Source organism: Pelophylax lessonae (genome assembly GCF_965119305.1).
Source record: "Pelophylax lessonae genome assembly, chromosome: 2".
NCBI classification, from domain to species: Eukaryota; Metazoa; Chordata; class Amphibia; order Anura; family Ranidae; genus Pelophylax; species Pelophylax lessonae.
Window position 1 is genome coordinate 400795253 of NC_138769.1, and position 22173 is coordinate 400817425.

At 40.8% G+C, this 22173-nt stretch overlaps 1 protein-coding gene across 1 annotated transcript in view; it reads left to right on the forward strand.

Moving 5' to 3' along the window:
- Positions 1-22173, forward strand: part of LOC309547200 (S-adenosyl-L-methionine-dependent tRNA 4-demethylwyosine synthase TYW1-like) — a 287271-nt gene that overhangs the window by 99468 nt on the left and 165630 nt on the right. The window contains exon 8 of the mRNA XM_082246996.1: positions 486-612. Coding sequence (XP_082103122.1) covers positions 486-612 — 127 coding nt within the window. The remainder of the gene's footprint in view (positions 1-485; positions 613-22173) is intronic.

The following is a 22173-nucleotide window of genomic DNA, read 5'->3' on the forward strand; positions in this document are numbered from 1 at the left end:
ATAATAAGGCTTACCTGTAGGTACAATTAATATCTCCTAAACCTGCACGGTTTAGGAGACATTTGCCCTGCATTCAGCCGCTGACTAGTGCTGCGCATGCGCTCTGAAGGTCCGGCAGACCTTCAGAGTTCCTTGCCAGGAATTGCTGGAAAATTACTCCCGCGCTCATGTGCGGGAGTGACGTCATCGCGGCTCTGGCCACTCACAGCGCTTGAGCCGCGGAACCCGGAAGAGACGCCGTGGGATCATGTCCTCTCCCACAGCGGTGTCCGGGGGTCCGTGTCGGGGCTTCGTTCTGAGGTAAGTAATTTATAATGAGCTAGTATGCGATGCATACTAGCTCATTATGCCTTTTGTCTTGCAGGGTTTTTTTTTTTTTTTTGTCATTAGAGTTTACTACCGCTTTAATGAATTTTAGATTTACATTTTAAACGCATAGAAATGTGGCTACTCCTTTTATTAAAATCACTTTTTACCCATTTTAGAGAGAACAAAATGTTAATGGAGAAGCGGGAAATCTAGGAAAGTCTCGGCAGAGTTCTGAAACCAAAGGGAATGAGGAGCCAAGAGAAATGATTACTCCTGCTCTCCAGGAGGCTCTGACTAAACAAGGTAAGTTAGTGTTACTAAACCGACCACTGTAAAATCAGTGTGTATATGCAGTAAAGCATGCTTGTTATATTCACTGTGAAACCTAAGGGGTTAATCCTCTGCATTGTGTAAAAAGGTTGTTTGATCCAGTCTTCTCTGATCCTCCCCTCCTTCCAATGTTCCCTAATCATTTCCTGATAACAGAGTCTTTGGAGTCAGGCTGCACATGCTCCGTTGTGTGTATTGCTAGATAGGTTGTTTTTTTGTTTTTGTTTTTTGTTTTTTTTCTCTGGAGTTTTTTTTTTTTTTCCCCATGGGAGAGTGGCCCTATGCTGATCACATACAATCAGCACTGTCCAGACAGAGGGTCAGGGGTCTTGCGTTCTCATAGGACAGTCAGAAAACTCCTCCCAGAAGCTTTAACCAGTTCTTGGCTAGACAGTGATGGAAGTCCCAAGATTGCTAAATACTGTTGATGAGAAAAGGTATCTAGCAGTTTAGATTTACTAAAAATATTTGCATTTTCATATTCAGTGTACTGTGGGAGACCAGATATAATGAATGCAGGGGTTTAGTAATGTTTTAAGTGTTAGAACTGCATGAACTTAGGGCTCTTTCACATGGTCCGCCTCCGTACGATCCCCGCTGAGCCGGCGGATGACAGCTCCGTCTCCGCTTGCAGTGCGGAGAGGGAGGTGTCACAGCTCCCGCTGCTCTCTATGGGGGATCGGATGAGAGCGGACCGCCTGTCCGCTCTCATCCGATCCCCAGGGCGGATGGAAAATAGTTTCCATCTGTCCGGATTTCACGGATCGGATGCGGACGGCAGCGGGTGTCAGCGGAGGTGTCTCTGCTGACATCCGCTGCTCCATAGGGCTGAATGGGCATCCAATCAGATCCACCTAAAAAACTGACAGGCGGATCTGATCGCCTGTGTGAAAGAGCCCTTACTGTATGTGTGACTTGTGTGTCGTGCCAAGTATTATATAGAATAGCCTAATGATGTGAACACTGAAGAGAGCTGAGGTTTATACTTTCATATGCCCTGATTAGTCAGTGAAATACTGTACTTTTTTATTTATTTTTTTGTAGATTTCTTTACCTAAATCAAGCTTTCAAAATATTTAAAATCACACAAGTCAAAAGAGAATCTTAAAAACTGCCCTTTCCTTTTGACCATAGCTCTTCTGATTTTAATTTATGCCTCCAAACAGCCTCTTCTCTATCCTCTAAGCCCTTATTTAGAGTGGAACATGTTCCAGCTCCTGCCTCTGCTTCCCCCCCTCCCCTCCTGATCCCCCCCTTCTGTGAAAGCGAGTAGGGGATCTTCTCCCCACACCTGCTGTCAGAATTTAAAAACAGTGCGGTTGCCTGGGGCTCTGCCCACACCTTTGCATCATTCTTTGAGAGTTCTGTGTATGAATGAACTACAAGTTGATGGCAAGTTTGATTAACTTTGCAGTTGATGGCTTGTAGTTTTCAATTAACTGCGCTAGTGAGTGGCTCTTGTAGTCCATTGATTCCTCCTGCCATACAGTAACTGCCTGCCTGTATCAGAAGTATGGGCAGACAGTGTACTGCGAGTCTGCAGGATCCAGGCTTCGCACCTGTGATCTGCTGATCGTGAGTGCAATGCCTTACAGGCTGCAGAGTAAGAAAATTATAATAAATGCATATTTCTTTTAACCTGCAGTTACTATTATCATTTTTATTTTACCATTTTTTTTTTTTGTAAAGAGCGAGGTTAGTATTCAGGCATAGATTTGATGGTTTTTGAGCCTTTTTGCTCAAGCAACAAACCAATAAAAAAATTTGATTTTTTTCCAGTCGATTTAAAGGATGGAGATTATTTTATAGCACATCCCATTGGTGCAGACAATATCTGAAAAATCAAAATTTTTCATTGAAGCAAGGCTAAATCCAAATATACAGCCATAGCTGTATATAGCCAGCATTTACTGTATGTTGGGTCAAAATTTTTAAACCTAAACTAATGTGCATCTTTAAAGCTGATCACTGTACAATCTGTTTTGTATATCTTCAATCAACTATTTTAGTACAAGAGTCATGTTGATTTGGTACTGATTGAATAGATTACTTAGGTTTGTCCTCCTATTGCATAGTTGAGGTAACCATTACAGGGTTGTACAGTCATTGTAGGCAGTCATTATCCATAAAGAATGGTCCAGTGTTCTTATTTATTTTTTTTCAGTAGTAATGTATTATGTTATGTAGATGCAGTCCACACTGCTGATACGGGGTGTGCCAGGTGTCAGCAACACACATATTTATTTATTTTTTTGAGTTGTGTTTTTTTTTTTTTCAATGGAACACAGCATTCGATTATTGGTACTTTTTTTTTTTTTTTAGATCTGCAAAATGTCAATAACCCTATTTTCAGTGGCCAATTAATTGGTACATCTCTAGTGCATATAAGTAAACCTTAGTGAATACCTCATACCATAGTGGTGTTTAGTTCGCAAACCTAATGCGGTTACTAGTAGGTTTGTGTATGCATGTATTCTAGTTTAAAAAATTACAAGTAATATTGCGCTATGGATATACATTAACCCTCAATTCTAAATGCTGCTGGTCAAAATTACTAGTATTTTAAGTGACAAAAAAGAATACACAGCGCAAATTAGGGTATATCAAATAAAGTGATTGATGTTTCAAGTTATATATGTGTGGATAATAAATAAAAATAAAAATGTGCAAAAATGCAATAGAATATCACCTTAAAAAGAATTATAAAATAAAGTGCTTCAATAATGTAAATCGAGTACAAAAGCAGATTTGAGAGTGCATAAATTGCAATCTACAAATCAATAAAACTTGCAATAGTGCATATATATAATTCCTTGAATAAATAAAGTCCAATTCTTTAAGCAAGTAGCCAGTAAAAGTGCAATGTGCTTAGGTGCTTCTTAATGCAAATTGGTGACAATCTGCGCCAAAAAATAAGGTGCAATGGTGTAAGGGTCCACTCCACCTGGATACTTCCACTTACCAGACTGCTAGGACCCCTTAGCAATATTGCATATGGGTCAAACGCACTTAGTCCGGTGTGGAGTGGGATCTTTCTTGTAGGGCTGGTCTTTCAGACTCCAGTGATCAATCTTTCCTCGGTGGGCCAATATGAATGGGACCATAGGAAGAAAGACTCAGAATAGTGTAATCCCGTTTTTCATTATTTATTAAATAATACATAAAGTAACACTCACATTCAGAGAGTACTAAAAATGCCTTGAAATAAAGCGTTCTCCTAGAGTAGAGGAGACTTTCCGGACTGCCGGTGTCTGCACGGGCTGCGCTGGTCCCGCCTTGCGTTCCACCGTGACCGGAAGGGACGTGTGCTTCAAGCGTAAGCCGGAAATTGCGTTGACGCATTTCGCCCTCCTCCAGGGCGTTATCAAGACGTATCTCTGGCTACGATAATGCAGGTATTTTATATATCGCCTCCTTCAATCAACATGCAATTCATTTCCTGTTCCTGTTGGGTGTACTCAGTCACAACTACACCCAACAGGAAGCTACACGTAAACCATCTTGGAACATGGCAAATGTATATGTAAACCTAGACTAAACGGTATATTTAATGATAATACATTGTGGTCTGTTAAAATATATGCATAAATTACTAAGCAAAAGCCTGTCACTGACATATATGGCCAAATAAATATATAATTGTGTGGGTTGTTAAAGACATCAATTCTCGCCCACCTCGGGATTAGTTTTATGGTACATTAAATTTTAAAATAACCCCATATGGTAATCCTATACTTTTTTATCCAAAAAGGATTATATCATTAGCATAAATAATAATAAATGAAAAAAAATTAAACTTTTTTTTTATATAATGAAATAAATATATAAAAAAAATATAAAATCTTGGAGACTCCTTTAACCGAATTGGTGAAAATATGTCTCTCTATATGTGTATGTATGTGTATGTGTGTGTGTGTGTGTATATATATATATATATATATATATATATATATATGTATATGTGTGTGTGTGTGTGTGTGTGTGTGTGTGTGTGTGTGTGTGTGTGTGTATATATATATATATATATATATATATATATATATATATATATATATATATATTAGAATTATAAAGATTACTATTATTTTTTTTTAAATTAAATACTTTTAGATCAAGTAGGGGTTTTCTCATGTGGACGGTGTGTCTCATGTAGAACTTTTTGCCACAGAACCCGAAAAACTACACATTTTAGATTCACTAACTAAGGCACATCTTTTAAAATTGACAAATTCATTTCTTGTGAGACCACCCATATGACCTACCTATTGGCATGTCCATGTAAACCCCAGTACGTGGGCAGAACTACCAGAAAATTAGGAGTCTGCTTACGCGAGCACATAGCGAACATAAAAAAAGGGTTCAAAAATCATAGATTGTCTAATCATTTTAGACAAGCACACAATAGGGATCCAACAGGTCTCAAGTTTTGTGGCATTGATAGAATAATGCCTAACTGGAGAGGGGGCAATCTTGCCAGAGGGATATCCCAAAACGAAGGAAAATAGACTTACCTTTTTAAATACCATGCACCCCAAGGGGTTAAATGTAGATTTCTACCTCAATTGTTTTTTAGGCAACTGGTAATTTTCCTATTATGTATAATCTAATTCTAATTAATTTTAACAAATTTTTATCTTACTTCAAATTTAATATAATAATATATTTATACTATCCATATACAATTTTTAGATTTTTACTAGCCTAAAATAATTCCTCTAATAGTAATCTTTATATACATATATATTCACCAATTCTGATAAAGAAGTCTCCAAGAATTTATATTTTTTTATTTATACATTTGTTTCATTATATAAAAAAAATATTATTATTTTTTTTTCATTTATTATTATTATTATTATTATTATTATTATTATTATTTATGCTAATGATGATATAATCCTTTTCGGATAAAAAGTATAGGATTACCATATGGGGTTATTTTAAATTTAATTTACCATAAAACTAATCCCATGGGGGGCGAGGATTGATGTCTGTCTAATATCATCATACACATTTATCAATTTATTGATTTGGCCATATATCATATGGGGTTATTTTTAGTTTAATTTATTATATAACTAAATCCACGGTGGGCGAGGATTGATGTCTAACAACCCACACAATTATCTATTTATTTGGCCATATATGTCAGTTTGACAGGCATTTGCTTAGTAATTTATGCATATGTTTTAACAGACCACAATGTATTATCATTAAATATACCGTTTTAGTCTGTTTACATATATATTTTCCATGTTCCAAGATGGTTTACGTGTAGCTTCCTGTTGGGTGTAGTTGTGACCGAGTACACCCAACAGGAACAGGAAATGAATTGTATGTTGATTGGAGGAGGTATATAAAATACCTGCCTGGAGGAGGGCGAAACGCGTTGACACAATTTCCGGCTTACGCTTGAAGCACACGTTCCTTCCGGTCACGGTGGAACGCAAGTCAGGACCAGCGCAGCCCGTGCAGACACCGGCAGTCCGGAAGTCTCCTCTACTCTAGGAGATCGCTTTATTTCAAGGCATTTTTATTACTCTCTGAATGTGAGTGTTACTTTATGTATTATTTAATAAATTATGAAAAACGGGATTACACTATTCTGAGTCTTTATTCCTATGGTCCCATTCATATTGGCTAACCGAGGAAAGATTGATCACTGGAGTCTGAAAGACCAGCCCTACAAGAGAGATCCCACTCCACACCGGACTAAGTGCGTTTGACCCATATGCAATATTGCTAAGGGGTCCTGGCAGTCTGGTAAGTGGAAGTATCCATTGGGAGTTGACCCTCACACCATTGCACCTTATTTTTTGGCACGGATTGTCACCAATTTGCATTAAGAAGCACCTAAGCACATTGCACTTTCACTGGCTACTTGCTTAAAGAATTGGACTTTATTTATTCAATGAATTATATATGCACTATTGCAAGTTTTATTGATTTATCGATTGCAATTTATGCACTCTCAAATCTGCTTTTGGACTTTATTTACATTATTGAAGCACTTTATTTTATAATTCTTTTTAAGGTGATATTCTATTGCATTTTTGCACATTTTTATTTGTTATCCACACATATGCACAGTTGCATTATTTTATTTAATTTATTATCCACACATATATAACTTGAAACATCAATCACTTTGATATACCCTAATATGCGCTGTGTATTTATTTTTGTCACGTATTATAGTTTGACTTTTACCCTTTTCTTATACTGCATCTAGCTGATTTGAATAAAAGATTTAAACTGATTTTACTGTATTAAAGTCTACATACAATAGACTTTTTTGTGGGTTTATATAGGAGTTTCAGTATTCTAGTGTTTTAGCCTACTGTGATGATCACATTTTATCAACTTGTAATTTTCCCCATTAGATTTCATTTTATTTCTTTTGGCATTTTTTACAACAGAAAAACACCTGCTTATGTGATTTAAATGATATTATATCAATCACGTTCAACTAACACAGCTGCTCAGTTACTGAAGGGAATTGTAATGTACTTCTTGGAAAAAAAAAAAAAAAAAATTAGCTCAACTAATTAATTCACCCTCATGAACTTCTAATTCTATGTGGTTTGAAGGTGGTTCTTAAATTTAAGCAATGGCAATTTTTCAAAGAAATGTATAAATTGGGTGTTTACAATATAGTGATTTGTAAAACCCGCACAAGGCACATTAAAGTCAATAGAATACATTCCCTGGGCTAATGTTAGCCGAAATCCCCCTCCATTGTTGCCTCCCCCTCTGCCACTGTAATCCGGTGAGAAGGGGGTTATTAGAATGCATGAAAAGTGCCCGTCTGTCTGCGAATTCCACTCAGTTCTGCCATTTATTGAAACCACAACTACAGCTTTCATGAATGATAAATGATCTATGAATGGAGGACTGGTGGATGACTAAAAGGTCCGTCCCCTCCAGTGTAGGATGCAAACTAGCAGAACTTCCCCTTTTTTGGTGAAGTTTTGCTTTACTGTAAAAAAATAACTCCTCAGAGTATATCCTGTTTAAAGGCATAGATATACATGTGTAAAGTGACCATTTGACTTTAGTTGTTACGAAGCAGAGAATGTTTTGACATATCGCCTCCCACCTTCACAAACTCTCTCCCCTTCCATCTGATTGTAAGATTGGAGTGCAGCTTTCGTTATAGATCCTACAAAAGGCTTTAGCATCTCAAAGATTTCCCAGATCGCCAAGACCAAAGAGAAAAGCAATAGAAGAGACCACATGTCTGTTTTCTGGATGTCAGGTTTTTTTTAACGAAAATCTTTTAAAGCCTAGCTGTCCCGACCAAAGTTAGTGGTGTCTGTATGCATTGACTCACTTGAAAATTAGAAGTTGGTTTACGTTACTAGTTTACCTGCCAAAATTTGTGTAGGTTTTCTTTTTAAAGGGCATATAAGCCATGTATTTGCTTCAATGTTTTAAAAAAAACACCATGCTCCATGTTTTTATTATATTAAAAATGCTGTCCAATAACCTCAAATTTTAAACCAGGAATGATATGATTAGTTGTGATATAAATGCAAATATTTACACCATTAACCTTAAATACACACAATATTCCAATGCGCAAAAAAAAAAAAAAAAAAAAAAAATCCCAATATGAAAGTGATTGTCCCAAGAAAAAGTGAAGAAAAAAAGTGAAGATTATGTGACCACGTCCATTACGAAAAATAGTGGCAATGACGATATCCAAAAATAGACTCCACCAGGGAACAAGATGTAAACTTACCAGATAGTAATGACCTTCTTACTAACTACAGGTCATAGTAGGCATCAACATTGTTGTCCCTGCAGGAGTCCCCTTTTTTATATGCTCCACAGAAGGTTGGATTACACTGATCGCCTCCAGCAGTACGTGACTGGAATCCCCTTATTGAACCATCCATCCACATAACTCGTACAAGTAATAAAACCAGAGAGCTCCACATGGTGTAAACTGTCAAAGCCTTCATTATAATATTAAATTGCACTCAAATTTATAACTTCGCAATTGCGCTTAACTAAATTATCCAGCCTATAGGAAAATGGCTTCCAGAGGATATTCAATGACCTCAACCGTAGGCTCCAACCTATGCATTTCGTCACACCTTAAGTCTTCCGGGGCATGCCTTTTTTTGTTTTTTGGTTTTTATTGTAAGTTGACAAATGGACAGAAAAGTAAAAATGCATGTTTAAATACTTTTTACATTTTTAATCTTTTTATTTTAAACCCCATAAGCCACAGTGGGAGCTGCAGTCTTGATGGCTTAACTGCTGCTATGTGTCCCTCTGTGTGACACATTGTGGAAGCTGGTGGGTTTGTTTGTGAACAAACCTCATGTGATCATCATGATTGGCTGTCTTAGCAATCACATGATCGGTGATCATGCTGACTGGTTCCTAAAAGCTAGTAAGAAACCTATACTGTCCAGTTGCTGTCTCAGAACTAGGATCGTGCTCAGGAATTTGGTCCCAGATCTAAAATAGAGCACAGGTAAATGTAATCACTGTGCCTACATCATTAGTTTGTGGTCTAGAATTTTTCTGCATTTTTTATATTTCTTATGCTTCTACCTTTTTTGGTAAATTTTTTAACTTTTTTTTTTTTGTCTTCTATAGTATTTGTCTATCATGTCTTCAGTCTGCTAACTAGATAACTGCAGTAGAGTCAGAACATAGAATAAAACATTGATTACAATTAGGTGATCAACCAATACATTGTTTTTGTGATGCTAAAAACATAATGCCCCTTTGGGATACATCTCCTTTTGGGTCACAAAGTTGGTGACCCCTTTCACTGTCCATATCCATTTTCTTTATATTATAAATAAAAAAAGAGTACATTAAAGCGGAGCTCCACCCAAAAGGGGAAGTTTCGCTTCTTTGCTTCCCCCCCCCTCTTTCACTGCAGCATTTGGAATCTTTCAGGGAGAGGGTGGAGTGGATACCTGTTTTTTCTCGCCACAGTGAGGTCACCCACAGGTTCGGCCCTCCCTCCTCCTTCCCCAGCCGCTGGGCCATTCACAAAGCACAGTGAGGGAACTAGCTGTGAAGCCCCAAGGCTTCACTGTCAGTTTCCCTTACAAGAAATGGCAGTTTCAGCATCCCTGAGACGATTAAATCAGCTGGGGTGCCAATAGAGCTGCACAATTAATCTTAAAAAAATTTTGGTCTCGATTCCCCCCCCCCCCCCCCCCCCCTCACTATCTTCAAATGGCATGTCCTCGATTCTTACAGAGCTGTTCTCTGCTCAATCAAAGCTGTCAAAAAAAAACCCCTCTGGCAAATGTTTATCGACATTGTTAACGCTGCTAGATAACTTTAAACACAATGCTTTACAATGTATCATTTCGTTCTTTTAGATCAAAGGAATGAACTTCTGTCTGTAATGCTGACCATACACTATGCAAAAAATTGGCCGAAATTCGGTCATTTGTACAGTTCTTTATTTTTTCGGCCAGTTAATGGGCACAAATCTGTAATCAGTTGTGATATTTTTGAGCTGAAAAAACAAAGGACGAGTTTGGAAATATTCTGCCGAACGAATGAACCGAACGAATGATTGAAAGGTTAAGGTTTCTCGTCCAAACTGTTTGCACTAGGTGTATGTGAAAAAACTAACTGATTTATGTATGTCCATTGAACGATTTATCATTGAACGATTTATCAATCCTTTCATGATGGCACGATTGTTTGCTCTCATGGCCAAGTGTTCGTTTTTTCGAAAATGAGTTTGAACAATTTTTGTTGCTAAAAATTACTTGGAACCCAGAAACATAGGTCTTTCAAATGCAGTTTTTGGGGAAAAAATACACTTTAATGAATTAAAAAAAAAAAACTAAACAGTAAAGTTACCCCATTTTTTTTTTTTTTTTTTAATTTAAAAGATGTTGTGCCGAGAATCTTGATTCTCATTTTATCCAGAATCTTGCAGCTCTAGATGCCGACATTGCGAGATTCCTGGACAGGTAAGTGTCCTGATATTAAAAGTCAGCAGCTACAGTATTTGTAGCTGCTGACTTTTTAGTCGGGGGGGGGGGGGGGGGGGCTGGAACTGCGCTTTTGAGATTTAAAATCTCTCTTGCCCAAATCGATTTCTGTATAGTATATTTATTTAGAGTTTTTAACTTTCAATATATCCTTTCATTTTATAATGAATACATTTATATATAGTATGTGGTCTTGTAGGCTATGCTGTAGAAAAACTCTTCCTGTGCTTTATTCTCCTGTTTGCTCTAACAACATTTTTAACCTATTGTTAAAAGCTAAAGGAATTTGCGCCTTTCTGTTCAGTTTTGGAAAATGTGTGCGAACATATTTACAAGCAAGTAAAGATAAAAGTTCTGGTTGAATTGAATGCAAATACATCCCAGTGTCTCCAATCTACCCGACGCGTTTCTGCTCAAACCTTTAATCAGGGGTATTACAGATGGAGATGTGTGTGTTCAACATTTGATCAATAAAAAACATACATTGTAACAAAGGTCTCACATTTAATATACCTGTAATACTATCTCAATCTGAGAAACCACCTACCATCATAGATTATTAAGGCAGTGAAAGGCCATGCCAGTCATGAAAAAGGAAGTGTATTTATTTTTTTCTCTACCAAACTGGGAGCATCGGGTAAAGGCACCACCACCACCACAGGGCCCTAATCCACTTTTTACTTTAAGAAGTAATTAACTTGCTCTCGGTTCACACTAATGCATGTATAGCAGTAAATGTTTGGTGCACCTTTTTTCCAAAGCAGCCCACAGGGAAGTCGCATTGTCATTTTTACCATGTGATTTCAACCACTTGTTTGCGGGTGCAAGAACCGCAACAAAATAGGGTCAAAATGACCGTGCAACTTCCCTGCGGGCCATGTTTTTGAAAAAGGTGCATGCACCAAACATTTATTTATTGCTTTACCCACATAGATGTGAACAGAGCCTTAGGGAGTATCTTACCCAGGATGCCTAAAATTGTACTTGTATCTTAGTACAGACTTCTGGGAAAAATCAGTGAGCCAATCACATTAGGAGAAAATATAAAATGTCTGGGAAAGTTCTGTATACCTACTGTGTACAGAATGCCTCCAGGTTGCCACGTTGCATTGAATTTTATGAAAACATGAGTCTGTAGATTGAAAAGGAACTGTTTGAGTTTTTTTTCTCTTTAGTTCATTGACGGACACAGCTGTCATCTTCATGACTGTAGGGTTATACTGCCCCCTACAGGAGTATGACACTAGGCAGAGAAAAAAGCTTGAGCACGCCTATGGGGCAGTACCTGGGGGTATACTGCCAATTCCTGCTATAGGTATTCAGTTTTTTTTTTTCTGCCTAGTCACGAGTAAGGACCTAGTTCCTTGCTGGGATTTCTGGTCCTGGCAATTTTTCCTTTTTTTAAATATAATTTTTTTTCCCCTCCTTTTTTATTAATTTGTTCCTGTGCGAATCTACAATCAAGTGCTGGGCTGGGCGACAAACTGGATAATCTAGATCCTTAGGTTCCCCCCATTGTAAGGGGACTGGCCTGCGAGTTAAACTTCTTGCAAGAGCAGTGGCTATGGCCTGAGTCGCAGCATTTCCTCCTGGCCGACAGCACCCACATTATGATGTGGCCCTCATCTGCCCACAACTCCCCCTCCCTCTCCCTCGGGGCAAACATATCTTTTTAGGTTATATGGGGTGCTGCACTGGCTATGAGGGTGGGGGGGGGGGAGCGTGCTGCTGGCTACTGAACGGTCGCTCCTCGGGTGGGGATGGGCCTGGTTGGGGGCGCCTGCCAGGGCCCTCCTTCCTCTTGGGATCTCTTTTTTTTTTTTTCTGGCCCTGGGAGCCATGCGGCACCACCATTTTCTTGTGTGCTACAGATCGGTGGCCATGTTTGGGTAGCCTCAGCGGCCATTTTCCTATGGCTTCCCATTGCGAATTGCAGCCATGTTTTGGAGTCAGATGGGCGGTGATACAGCGGTAGGAAGCCCTTCCTTGGCCTCTAGTGGGGATGCAGGGATATTCCTCTTCCTGATCGCCACATGGTGTGCAGACCGATGGTGGTGAGTGCCTTGTGCGGTTTTCTCTCCCTCTTTCTTCTATTGCAGCGGAAATATTGTGCTGGGCCTTGTTGTGCCCACAGCGTGGTGGGGTGTCCCTTGCAGTGTATTTACACTTTTTTTTTTTTTTTTGTGCGGGTTCCCCTCCCCATTCATGAGGTCCCTGAAGCAGGTTTCATCACCTGATCCCCTCTCAGAGGCTCTCGGGCCATCCGGGGCCCCACAACTGACTGGTCCTGGAGTCCTTGGTGTCCAAAGTGGACTTGGTCCTGGGCAAACGGGCTAGGAAAAAGCATCTCCCGCTTCCTCTGTCTCATCAGATTGAGTCTGATTCGGCCGCCATGGATGCAAGTTACCCTTAGGGGTCTGCGTCCACACACCCTGCCTGCCCAGATAGTGAGGATGATTCCTCTGTTCCTCTAGCCGCACATGAAAAAGGTGCTGGTGGATGCACTGATTGTATCGGTGCGGGAAACCTTACATATGGAAGATGCGATCAATGCAGCATCAGAGGTGAGGGGGTCACCTTTTGGCACCCACAGGTCCTCCTGTGGTGTTCCTTTTTCTCGCCTTTTTTAAAGATATTGTCTCTTTTGGATCCTCAAAACGCATATTTGCAATCTTTAAGCGTTTTGCACTGCACGGTACTCTTACGCCTCTTTGGATGCCGCTCCCTTGTTTTCTAGACTGTCTGTCTCAGCAGTGGTCCTGCGGCGCATTATCTGGCTGAAATGCTGGTCTGCGGACCAGGCTTCTAAGAAGGCTTTGTCCGATCTTCCATTCGTGGGGGATCGCCTGTTTGGAGCTTCCTTGGATGACCTCATCAAAGGCCTCACGGGGGGAAAGAATACTCTTCTTCCTCAGGCTTCCAAGGGTAAGGAGCCCCATCGCAGACGGTGACCTTCCTTTTCTGCTCACAAGCGGCTTTTGTTCCTCAGGGTCTCAAGACAATCTAAACCATTCAGGGCCTTCACTGGAGGTTCCAAGAAGTCTTGGTTGGGCAAACCGAGAGCAGGTTCTGCCAGACTTGCGGATAAAAATTCCTCCGCATGAAGGGGCACCTTCACAGGAATTGGGGGTGGGGGGATGTCTTCTCTGTTTTCCGGATCAGTGGACCTTCCTAATCCAGGACAAGTGGGCCCACAAAGTCATTTGATCTGGCTACAAGATCGAGTTTCGATCATATCCCCCAGAAAGGTTCTTCCCTAACCTGCACTTAACCACTTATATCGCTTAAAGACTCTCTATGGGGCAGTGCAAGACTTGTTACTTACAGGGGTGATTGATCGTTTATGGTTCCCAGGAAGAAGGGTAAGGTGCGTCCAATTCTGGACTTCAAGGCGCTAAACTGCTTTGTGCGGGTACAAAAGTTCCAAATGGAATCCATTTTCACGGTGGTGGCATCCCTACATCAGGTGGATTTTCTTGCCTCTATCGACCCCCAAGGACGCCTACCTTCACATCCCCATATGTGTCGCCCATCAGCACTTCATCCTCTTTGCCGTAGACGAGGCGCATTATAAATTTGGCGATACCCTTTGGTCGCGCTTCTGCTCCTCGGGTCTTCACAAAAGTGTTGTCCCCGGTTCCAGCATTACTGCGTCAGCGTGGGATTGCGTTACTGGGGTACCTAGACTCTGCTCGCAAAAGCAGGTTGTCCGACTGCGCTGTTGGCCAACTTGGAGATTACTTTTCAAATACAGAGGGAGTTTGGTTGGATTTTGAATCTTCAGAAGTCTGCTCTGGTCCCGTCCACGACCCTTGACTATCTGGGTCTGACTCTGGACTCTAAGGCCAGAATGTTCCTTGCTCTGGAAAAACTTCACAAGTTGCAAGGGCAATTCGGCTTCTGCTGTCCAGCAGACAGTCATCCCTGCAGGCTTGCATGCGGGTGCTGGGCCTGATGGTGTCTACCTTCGAGGCGGGTCAGTTTGCACCGTTCCACGCGAGATCTCTACAAAAGGAGATTCTGGTGAAGTGGAACAAGGATCCTCAGTCTCTGGACGATCTAATCCTGTTGAGCCGTAACACGACGGCGGTCCCTGGTTTGGTGGCTTCATTCTCCGGCACTTCTTTTGGGAAAATAATTTCTTCTCCTGTACTGGACGGTTGTTACCACGGATGCCAGCCTATCCAGGTGGGGAGGCGTCCTCGGCGCACCGTGTGCTCAGGGGCTCTGGACTCTAAAAGATCAATGTACTGGAGCTCTGAGCAATCAGACTTTGGATCATTGGATAAGTCGTCTCCCAGGGATGTCCGGTACAGATCCAATCGAACAATGCCATGGCCGTGGCCTATGTCAATCAACTAGGGGGCACAAGAAGTGTTCTGGCCGCTCGGGAAGTAGCCGACATTTTAAGGTGGGCAGAACTGTTCGTTCCAGCCCTCTCTGCTGTGCACATTCCAGGAGTGGAAAATTGGCAGGCGGACTATCTCAGTCAACAGGCAGTAGACCAAGGTGAAGGAACATCTCCAAGTGAAGTGACCAATGAGTTGTGTCTCTGGTGGCGGACTCCCGAGGTGGATCTGTTGGCTTCTCGCCTCAACAGAAAGAGGTTTGTGGCACGGTCTTGGGATCCTCTACCTGATGACGTTCAGCTGGACCCAAATGGGCAATGGCACACATGCCCAGGCACATTACTGTGTGCACAGGGAGAATTGTGCGTGTGCACGCATTGGTACCAAATGGGCTATTTAAACTGAGCAGTGACAGGAGCACATTGCTGAGTGGTCTTTCAGCTTGTTCCTCTATACCTGTGCCCTGACCTGCTTCTGGTTTACCTGTGCTGACCCGGCTTACCCTTGACTCTCCTTTGGATTCCTACCTGCCTACCTTTGACCCCGGCCTGTAATTGACCTTGCTCCTGTCTTATGCCCTTGTACCTCGCTGGCAGATTGTGTACTGACTTCAGCTTGTATCCTGACACTGCTTCTGTCTCGCGTTCCTGTACCCGCACTGCCCCACTGTTGACCACTCCTTGGCTTGTGTTTCGGCTTTGCTCCTGCCTTCTCATCCAGCATCACGGAGTTCCAGTTCCAGGTGCTCATCCGGTGATCCACGGCCATCAGTCTCCTGTCAAGGCACCACCTGCAATACCGGCCCTCGTGCCACTCTGTGCCCTACACCGCCTGTCGTCTCTACCAGGGGTGTTGGACAGGAGGTGCAACAGAAGCCCCCTCTACAGCTCAATCTCCACCTCCCAAGCTCCTGCCAAGACTCCTGCACTGGATCGAGACAGTCTCGCTGGTCTTGGTACGACTGGTCGCTGATGCTCCTTGGAGACTTCCTCTCAGGGAAGATCTGCTGTCCCAAGGACTGATCTTCCATCCTGCTTTAGTCACTGGCTTTGACGGCTTGGCTGTTGAAAGTCAGGTGCTGAAGGATAGATGGTTGTCTGAATCTGTGATTGCTATGCTTTTAAAAGCTAGAAAACCTATTTCCAGGAAGCTTTACTATTGTACTTGGAAGACATACATTGCATGGTGTGAATACTTAAGGGTTCCCCCTCACTCCTTTTCAGTGACTCAGATCTTGGCCTTCATCCAGCGAGGGGTTGAGGTGTGTCTGGCCTTGAGTACCATCAAAGGCCAGGTCTCGGCCGTGGTGAGTTTTTTTTTTTTTTTCAGCGTCTGTTGGCTACACACTCTTGGCGTGTACTTTTCTCCAGGTAGTGAGACACGTGGGTAGTTCCCCGGTGCAGTCTCCATTACTATTTGTCCTCCTGGATGGACCTCTCAAGGGGCTGGCTTTTTCTGCTGCGAACATTTCCAGATGGATCCAACAGACTGGCTCATGCTTATTCTATAAGGGTCAGGTTCCTCCTTTCCCTGTCAGGGCGCACTCTACTCGGGCGCTTAGGGCCTCCTGGACCTTCCGTCATCAGGCGTCAGTGGTGCAGGTTTGCAAGGCGGCCACCTGGTCATCTGTGCACACATAAACAAAGTTTTATAAACTGGTTGTGCTGGCATCTGCGAATGCTTGTTTTGGCCACAGAGTTTTGCAGGCTGCTATTTACAGGACTTGTCCTATTTGAGGTTGTTTTTTTTTTTTTTTTTCCCCCAGATGAGCTCCAGTTGTGTTCTCGTTGAGCTCCAAGTTACCTGGTTGGATATGTTTAGCCTTCGGGAAGTTGGTTTTCTGCTGTTTCCACCCCTCATGTTTGACAATGCTTTGGGATGTCCCTACGGTCATGAAGATGTAGAGCTGTGTCCGTCAATGAATGAAAGAGAAAATGTTTTTTTTGGCTTACCGTAAAATCCAGTTCTCTGATGTTCATTTACGGACACAGCACCCACCCCTCTTTGGAGTTGAGTATTTTTCTTCTGACACCGCTTGTTGCAAAACTAAATACCTATAGCAGGAAGTCAAGTATACCCCCAGGGTCTGCCCCATAGGCGTGCTCTAGTGTTTTATTCTCTGCCTAGTGTCCTACTCCTGTAGGGGGCAGTATACGGTCAAGAAGTTGAACTGTGCAGAGATCTCTCTTCCTGTCCCATAAGCAAACAGGAAGTGAGAGGAAATCCCTGCAAATTAGAAAAATTCCTTTGACTCTCTGCTCAACTGAGCTAGTGTACCCATTGGAAGAAATCACCCCCCCCTTATTACTTTTTAGGCGAAAACAGCAAAAATTTGGGATTTTTTTTTCTTTCATTTTCAGCGATAATGGTAAACGGGACTAATAGGGAGGGCAAACCTTACTAACGGGGGCACAGACCACAATAAAAAGTCACAGGTGTTCTCTAATCTAATTTATCTCTACTCCTATCCAAAATTAGAGTGTTTTTGCCTTTAGTTCTACTTCAATGCTGGACATAGACGTATAGATTTTTGGACGAGAATGTTCGTATGAAAATTCTTTGAACATTCGATGAATGAACAAAGGTCATTCGAAAATGGTCTTTGGCTTTTAACCTTCAATTGTAAACCAAATGTAATTTCTGAGCGATAACCACATACACTGCCTGGAAATTCATTGATCGAGAAGTTTTCCTTCCTACCTCTTCAAATTTTCAGTCAAAAATGGACATCGATTTGACCCCACTAACAATTAGAAAATGAAACAAATTTTCTTAACGAAAATTTCTGAACGAAAATCTATACGTGTGTGGCCAGCAGAAGTCTTTTTCTTTACCAAAACATTTTTGGATGAAATGCAAACACCCACATTTTAACTGATTTAAAATGTACCTCAACTATACTGTAATTGAAGATTAACCAAAATCATGTAAAATGGACCTCTCATTTCACTATATTTTAATATACTGTTAAGGAGAAAAGTTTTCAAATCCATTTGGCATCACAGTTTATTTAGAAACCCATTCAGCATCCTGACTTGTTTGTGATAATGGTTGTCAATTTTTAGAACACGCTGGTAATTTTAATGAGTTGCAGAGATCAGATTTTGAAGTTGGATACTGCTTGCCAGTCGTTTAATTGTTGACGCCATTGCAAGCTCATTACTTCCACTCATTGAATCAACACATCGATCAATGCTCAGAGTTAGATACTTCTCCAAACAAGTACAACCATTCAGGCATCACAGAAGCATTTATTCATAGAACCAAGGTCATAAATGATTTGAGTAAAGAATACATTTAGGAATAGTAAATGGACAAATGTCTGAAGGTCAAGTGTTCTTAACTGACGTTTAGCCTTTCCAATCATTCGTTCCATACTAATTAAATATTGTTAAAATGTTCTCTGCATTTTGAGTATCCTAGGTTTATTTTGGTGGTGTTGAGTATCATAAGTCATTCCAGAGATGCATTCAAATTTTGCATTTCGTCTCTTATTAAATCTATAGTGCCTTGCGAAGTTTTCGACCCGCTTGATCTTTGCGACCTTTTGCTACATTTCAGGCTTCAAACATAAAGATATAAAACTGTAATTTTTTGTGAAGAATCAACAAGTGGGACACAATCATGAAGTGGAACAAAATTTATTGGATATTTCAAACTTTGTTAACAAAAAACTGAAAAATTGGGCGTGCAAAATTATCCAGCCCCTTTACTTTCAGTGCAGCAAACTCTCTCCAGAAGTTCATTGAGGATTACTGAATGATCCAATGTTGACCTAAATGACTAATGATGATAAATAGAATCCACCTGTGTGTAATCAAGTCTCCGTATAAATGCACCTGCACTGTGATAGTCTCAGGTCCGTTTAAAGCGCAGAGAGCATCATGAAGAACAAAGAACACACCAGGCAGGTCTGAGATACTCTTGTGGAGAAGTTTAAAGCCGGATTTGGATACAAAAGGATTTCCCAAGCTTTAAACATCCCAAAGGAGCACTGTGCAAGCGATAATATTGAAATGGAAGGAGTATCAGACCACTGCAAATCTACGAAGACCTGGCCGTCCCTCTAAACTTTCAGCTCGTACAAGGAGAAGACTGATCAGAGATGCAGCCAAGAGGCCCATGATCACTCTGGATGAACTGCAGAGATCTACAGCTGAGGTGGGAGACTCTGTCCATAGGACAACAATCAGTCGTATACTGCAAAAATCCAGCCTTTATGGAAGAGTGGCAAGAAGAAAGCCATTTCTTAAAGATATCCATAAAAGTGTTGTTTAAAGTTTGCCACAAGCCACCTGGGAGACACACCAAACATGTGGAAGGTGCTCTGGTCAGATGAAACCAAAATCAAACTTTTTGGCAACAATGCAAAACGTTATGTTTGGTGTAAAAGCAACACAGCTCATCACCCTGAACACACCATCCCCACTGTCAAACATGGTGGTGGCAGCATCATGGTTTGGGCCTGCTTTTCTTCAGCGGGGACAGGGAAGATGGATTGAGCCAAATATAGGACCATTCTGGAAGAAAACCTCATGGAGTCTGCAAAAGACCTGAGACTGGGACGGAGATTTGTCTTCCAACAAGACAATGATCCAAAACATAAAGCAAAATCTACAATGGAATGGTTCACAAATAAACATATCCAGGTGTTAGAATGGCCAAGTCAAAGTCCAGACCTGAATCCAATTGAGAATCTGTGGAAAGAACTGAAAACTGCTGTTCACAAACGCTCTCCATCCAACCTCCCTGAGCTCGCGCTGTTTTGCAAGGAGGAATGGGCAAAAACTTCAGTCTCTCGATGTGCAAAACTCAGACATACCCCAAGCGGTTTACAGCTGTAATCGCAGCAAAGGTGGCGCTACAAAGTACTAACTTTAAGGGGGCTGGATAATTTTGCACTCCCAATTTTTGTTTTTTCAAAATTTTTTCAGTTTTTTATTTGTAAGTTTGAAATATCCAATAAATTTCGTTCCACTTCATGATTGTGTCCCACTTGTTTGTTCACAAAAAATTACAGTTTTATATCTTTAGGTTTTGAAGCCTGAATTGTGGCAAAGTTCGTAAAGGCGCTGTATATGATTGTCCGTTATCTTTATTTTATCAATGTCTGATAAGCTGAACCCAGCTTTAGTTGAGGTTTTTTTTTATGTTCTTTTTTTTTTTAATACTACTGCTATAACTGCTTACAAAATTACCTAGAGTTGGTATTCAGTTTGTCTCAACGTGTTTTTAAAACTACAAGTCTATCTAGGACTAACATCCACTGACCTGCATTTTCACTGCAGAGCAAACCGTGTGGGGTGTTGGGAGGATTTGGGGACTTTGACAATAAAAGTAAATGCTGAGAGGCATTTAAGTGTACAAACTTTGCGCTTGCCTATTGGAGCATTTTTTTCCAACTCTTAATTTCTCAACATAGCTGAAGATTTTGTTTTTTTTAAATAATGTCCATATTATTGAAGTTTACTTAAAGGCTATGATGTAATGTTTGAAATCTGCCTGCTATGGGATGTAGAACGGAAGTGTATTCTTCATTATGCACATTTAAAACAATCAAGAGCGTTCTGGTTAAAATATAATAGGTTTAACAGCAAAATTTGTTTGGTTTCTTTTGTAATAAACTTTCTCTAGAAAGTAGGAAAACTAATTCTTGTATTTGATCTCTTTTTAGCGTAGCTTTGTGGTGTTGCAGTATCCAGTGTCCTTTGTGTACTTTGGATGCGAAAAAATTGATCGTGAAACTCATTATTTTATACTCACGTTAATCAAAGATAACATACAACCACTATCTAATGAAGTGTGCAGTTTGCTTCTAATTTACATCTTACTAGCCATTATTTCACTGTATGAACAGTTTTCCAATTAAAGCTTCTTTGCAATCGGTTGGTTTATACATTTTTCACATTTTTGGGTTACAATAAATAAAATTAAACGGGCTTTAAGTAGATCTATAGGCAAAACTTTTTTTTTTTTTTCTTCTGCTATTTGTCCTTTTGCAGGGATTTACCTATCACTTCCTGTCCCATAGCCAAAACAAAGTGAGAGGAAAACCCTGCAAATTAAGGAATTCCCTGGTGTCACCATTGGAAGACTTTTACTGTGACTTTTCTGGGGAAACCCAAAATTGTGTGGGGGGGGGGGGGGGGATTCATGGAGCATTCTGATCAATGTCAGTTTGTTTTTATCTTTTGTTACCGGAACTCCATTGTCTGCATTGCAAGACTTCCTGTTTGGGTGACTGTCCAAAATGTTCGTTTTTTTTTTTCACTTTAATTTTCAGTGATAATTGTAAACCGGACAAATGGGATGAATCTTCCTGATGAGGGTGCAGACAGCAATAAAAATCTTGGCATGAACCTGCTCCACTGTATGCAGATGGAAAATGGGGGGGGGGTTTGCCTTTTGTTTTAAGCAAATATATGTGACCTTTTGATGCAATACTAATGTATATTTTTAGTATTTTTAAAATATAGGTGCGAGCTAAAGTTAACATATAACTAAAGGCAAAACCTGTTTTTTAGTTTAGTATACAGGGAAGAGGGATTAGAACACCTGGCAAGTTTTTGTTGCGGTCTGTGCGTGCACCCATTAGGGAGATTCACCCTCTATTTGTCATCTTTACCGTTATTACTAAACGTAAAAGAAAAATCCAAGTTTTGGATTATCCACAGAACAGTAATAGAGGGGGTATATCTTGCAATGGGGTCACTAGTTCTGGTGACCCTGCTGACAACCAGGGATTCCCTCACTTTGGAGGCATTTCCTCTCACTTTGTATTTTGCCTATGGGACAGGAAGTGAAGGGACATCTCCTAAATTGCACAGTTGGAAAGAAAAAAACCTCACAGGGGCTATAACTCTCCCTTACGCTATCAAAAATGAAAAGGAAAATCAGTTTCTCTTGCGTTCATTGACACCACAGCTCCTGACTCTTCTTAACCATTGTTATACTGCCCCCTGCAGGAGTAGGACACTAGGCAGGAAAAAGCTTGGCTACGCCTATGGGCAGTCCCAGGGGATATACACCCACTTATTAGCTATAGGTTCTCCATTTTTTTTTTCCCTGCTAAGTCAGGAGTAAGGACCTACTTCCTTGTTGGGATCTCTGGTCCTGGCGATTTTTTTTTTTTTTTTTTTTTTTTTTTTGTTCCTGTCAGAATCTACAATCATTTGCCAGACTGGGTGACTGACTGGATAATC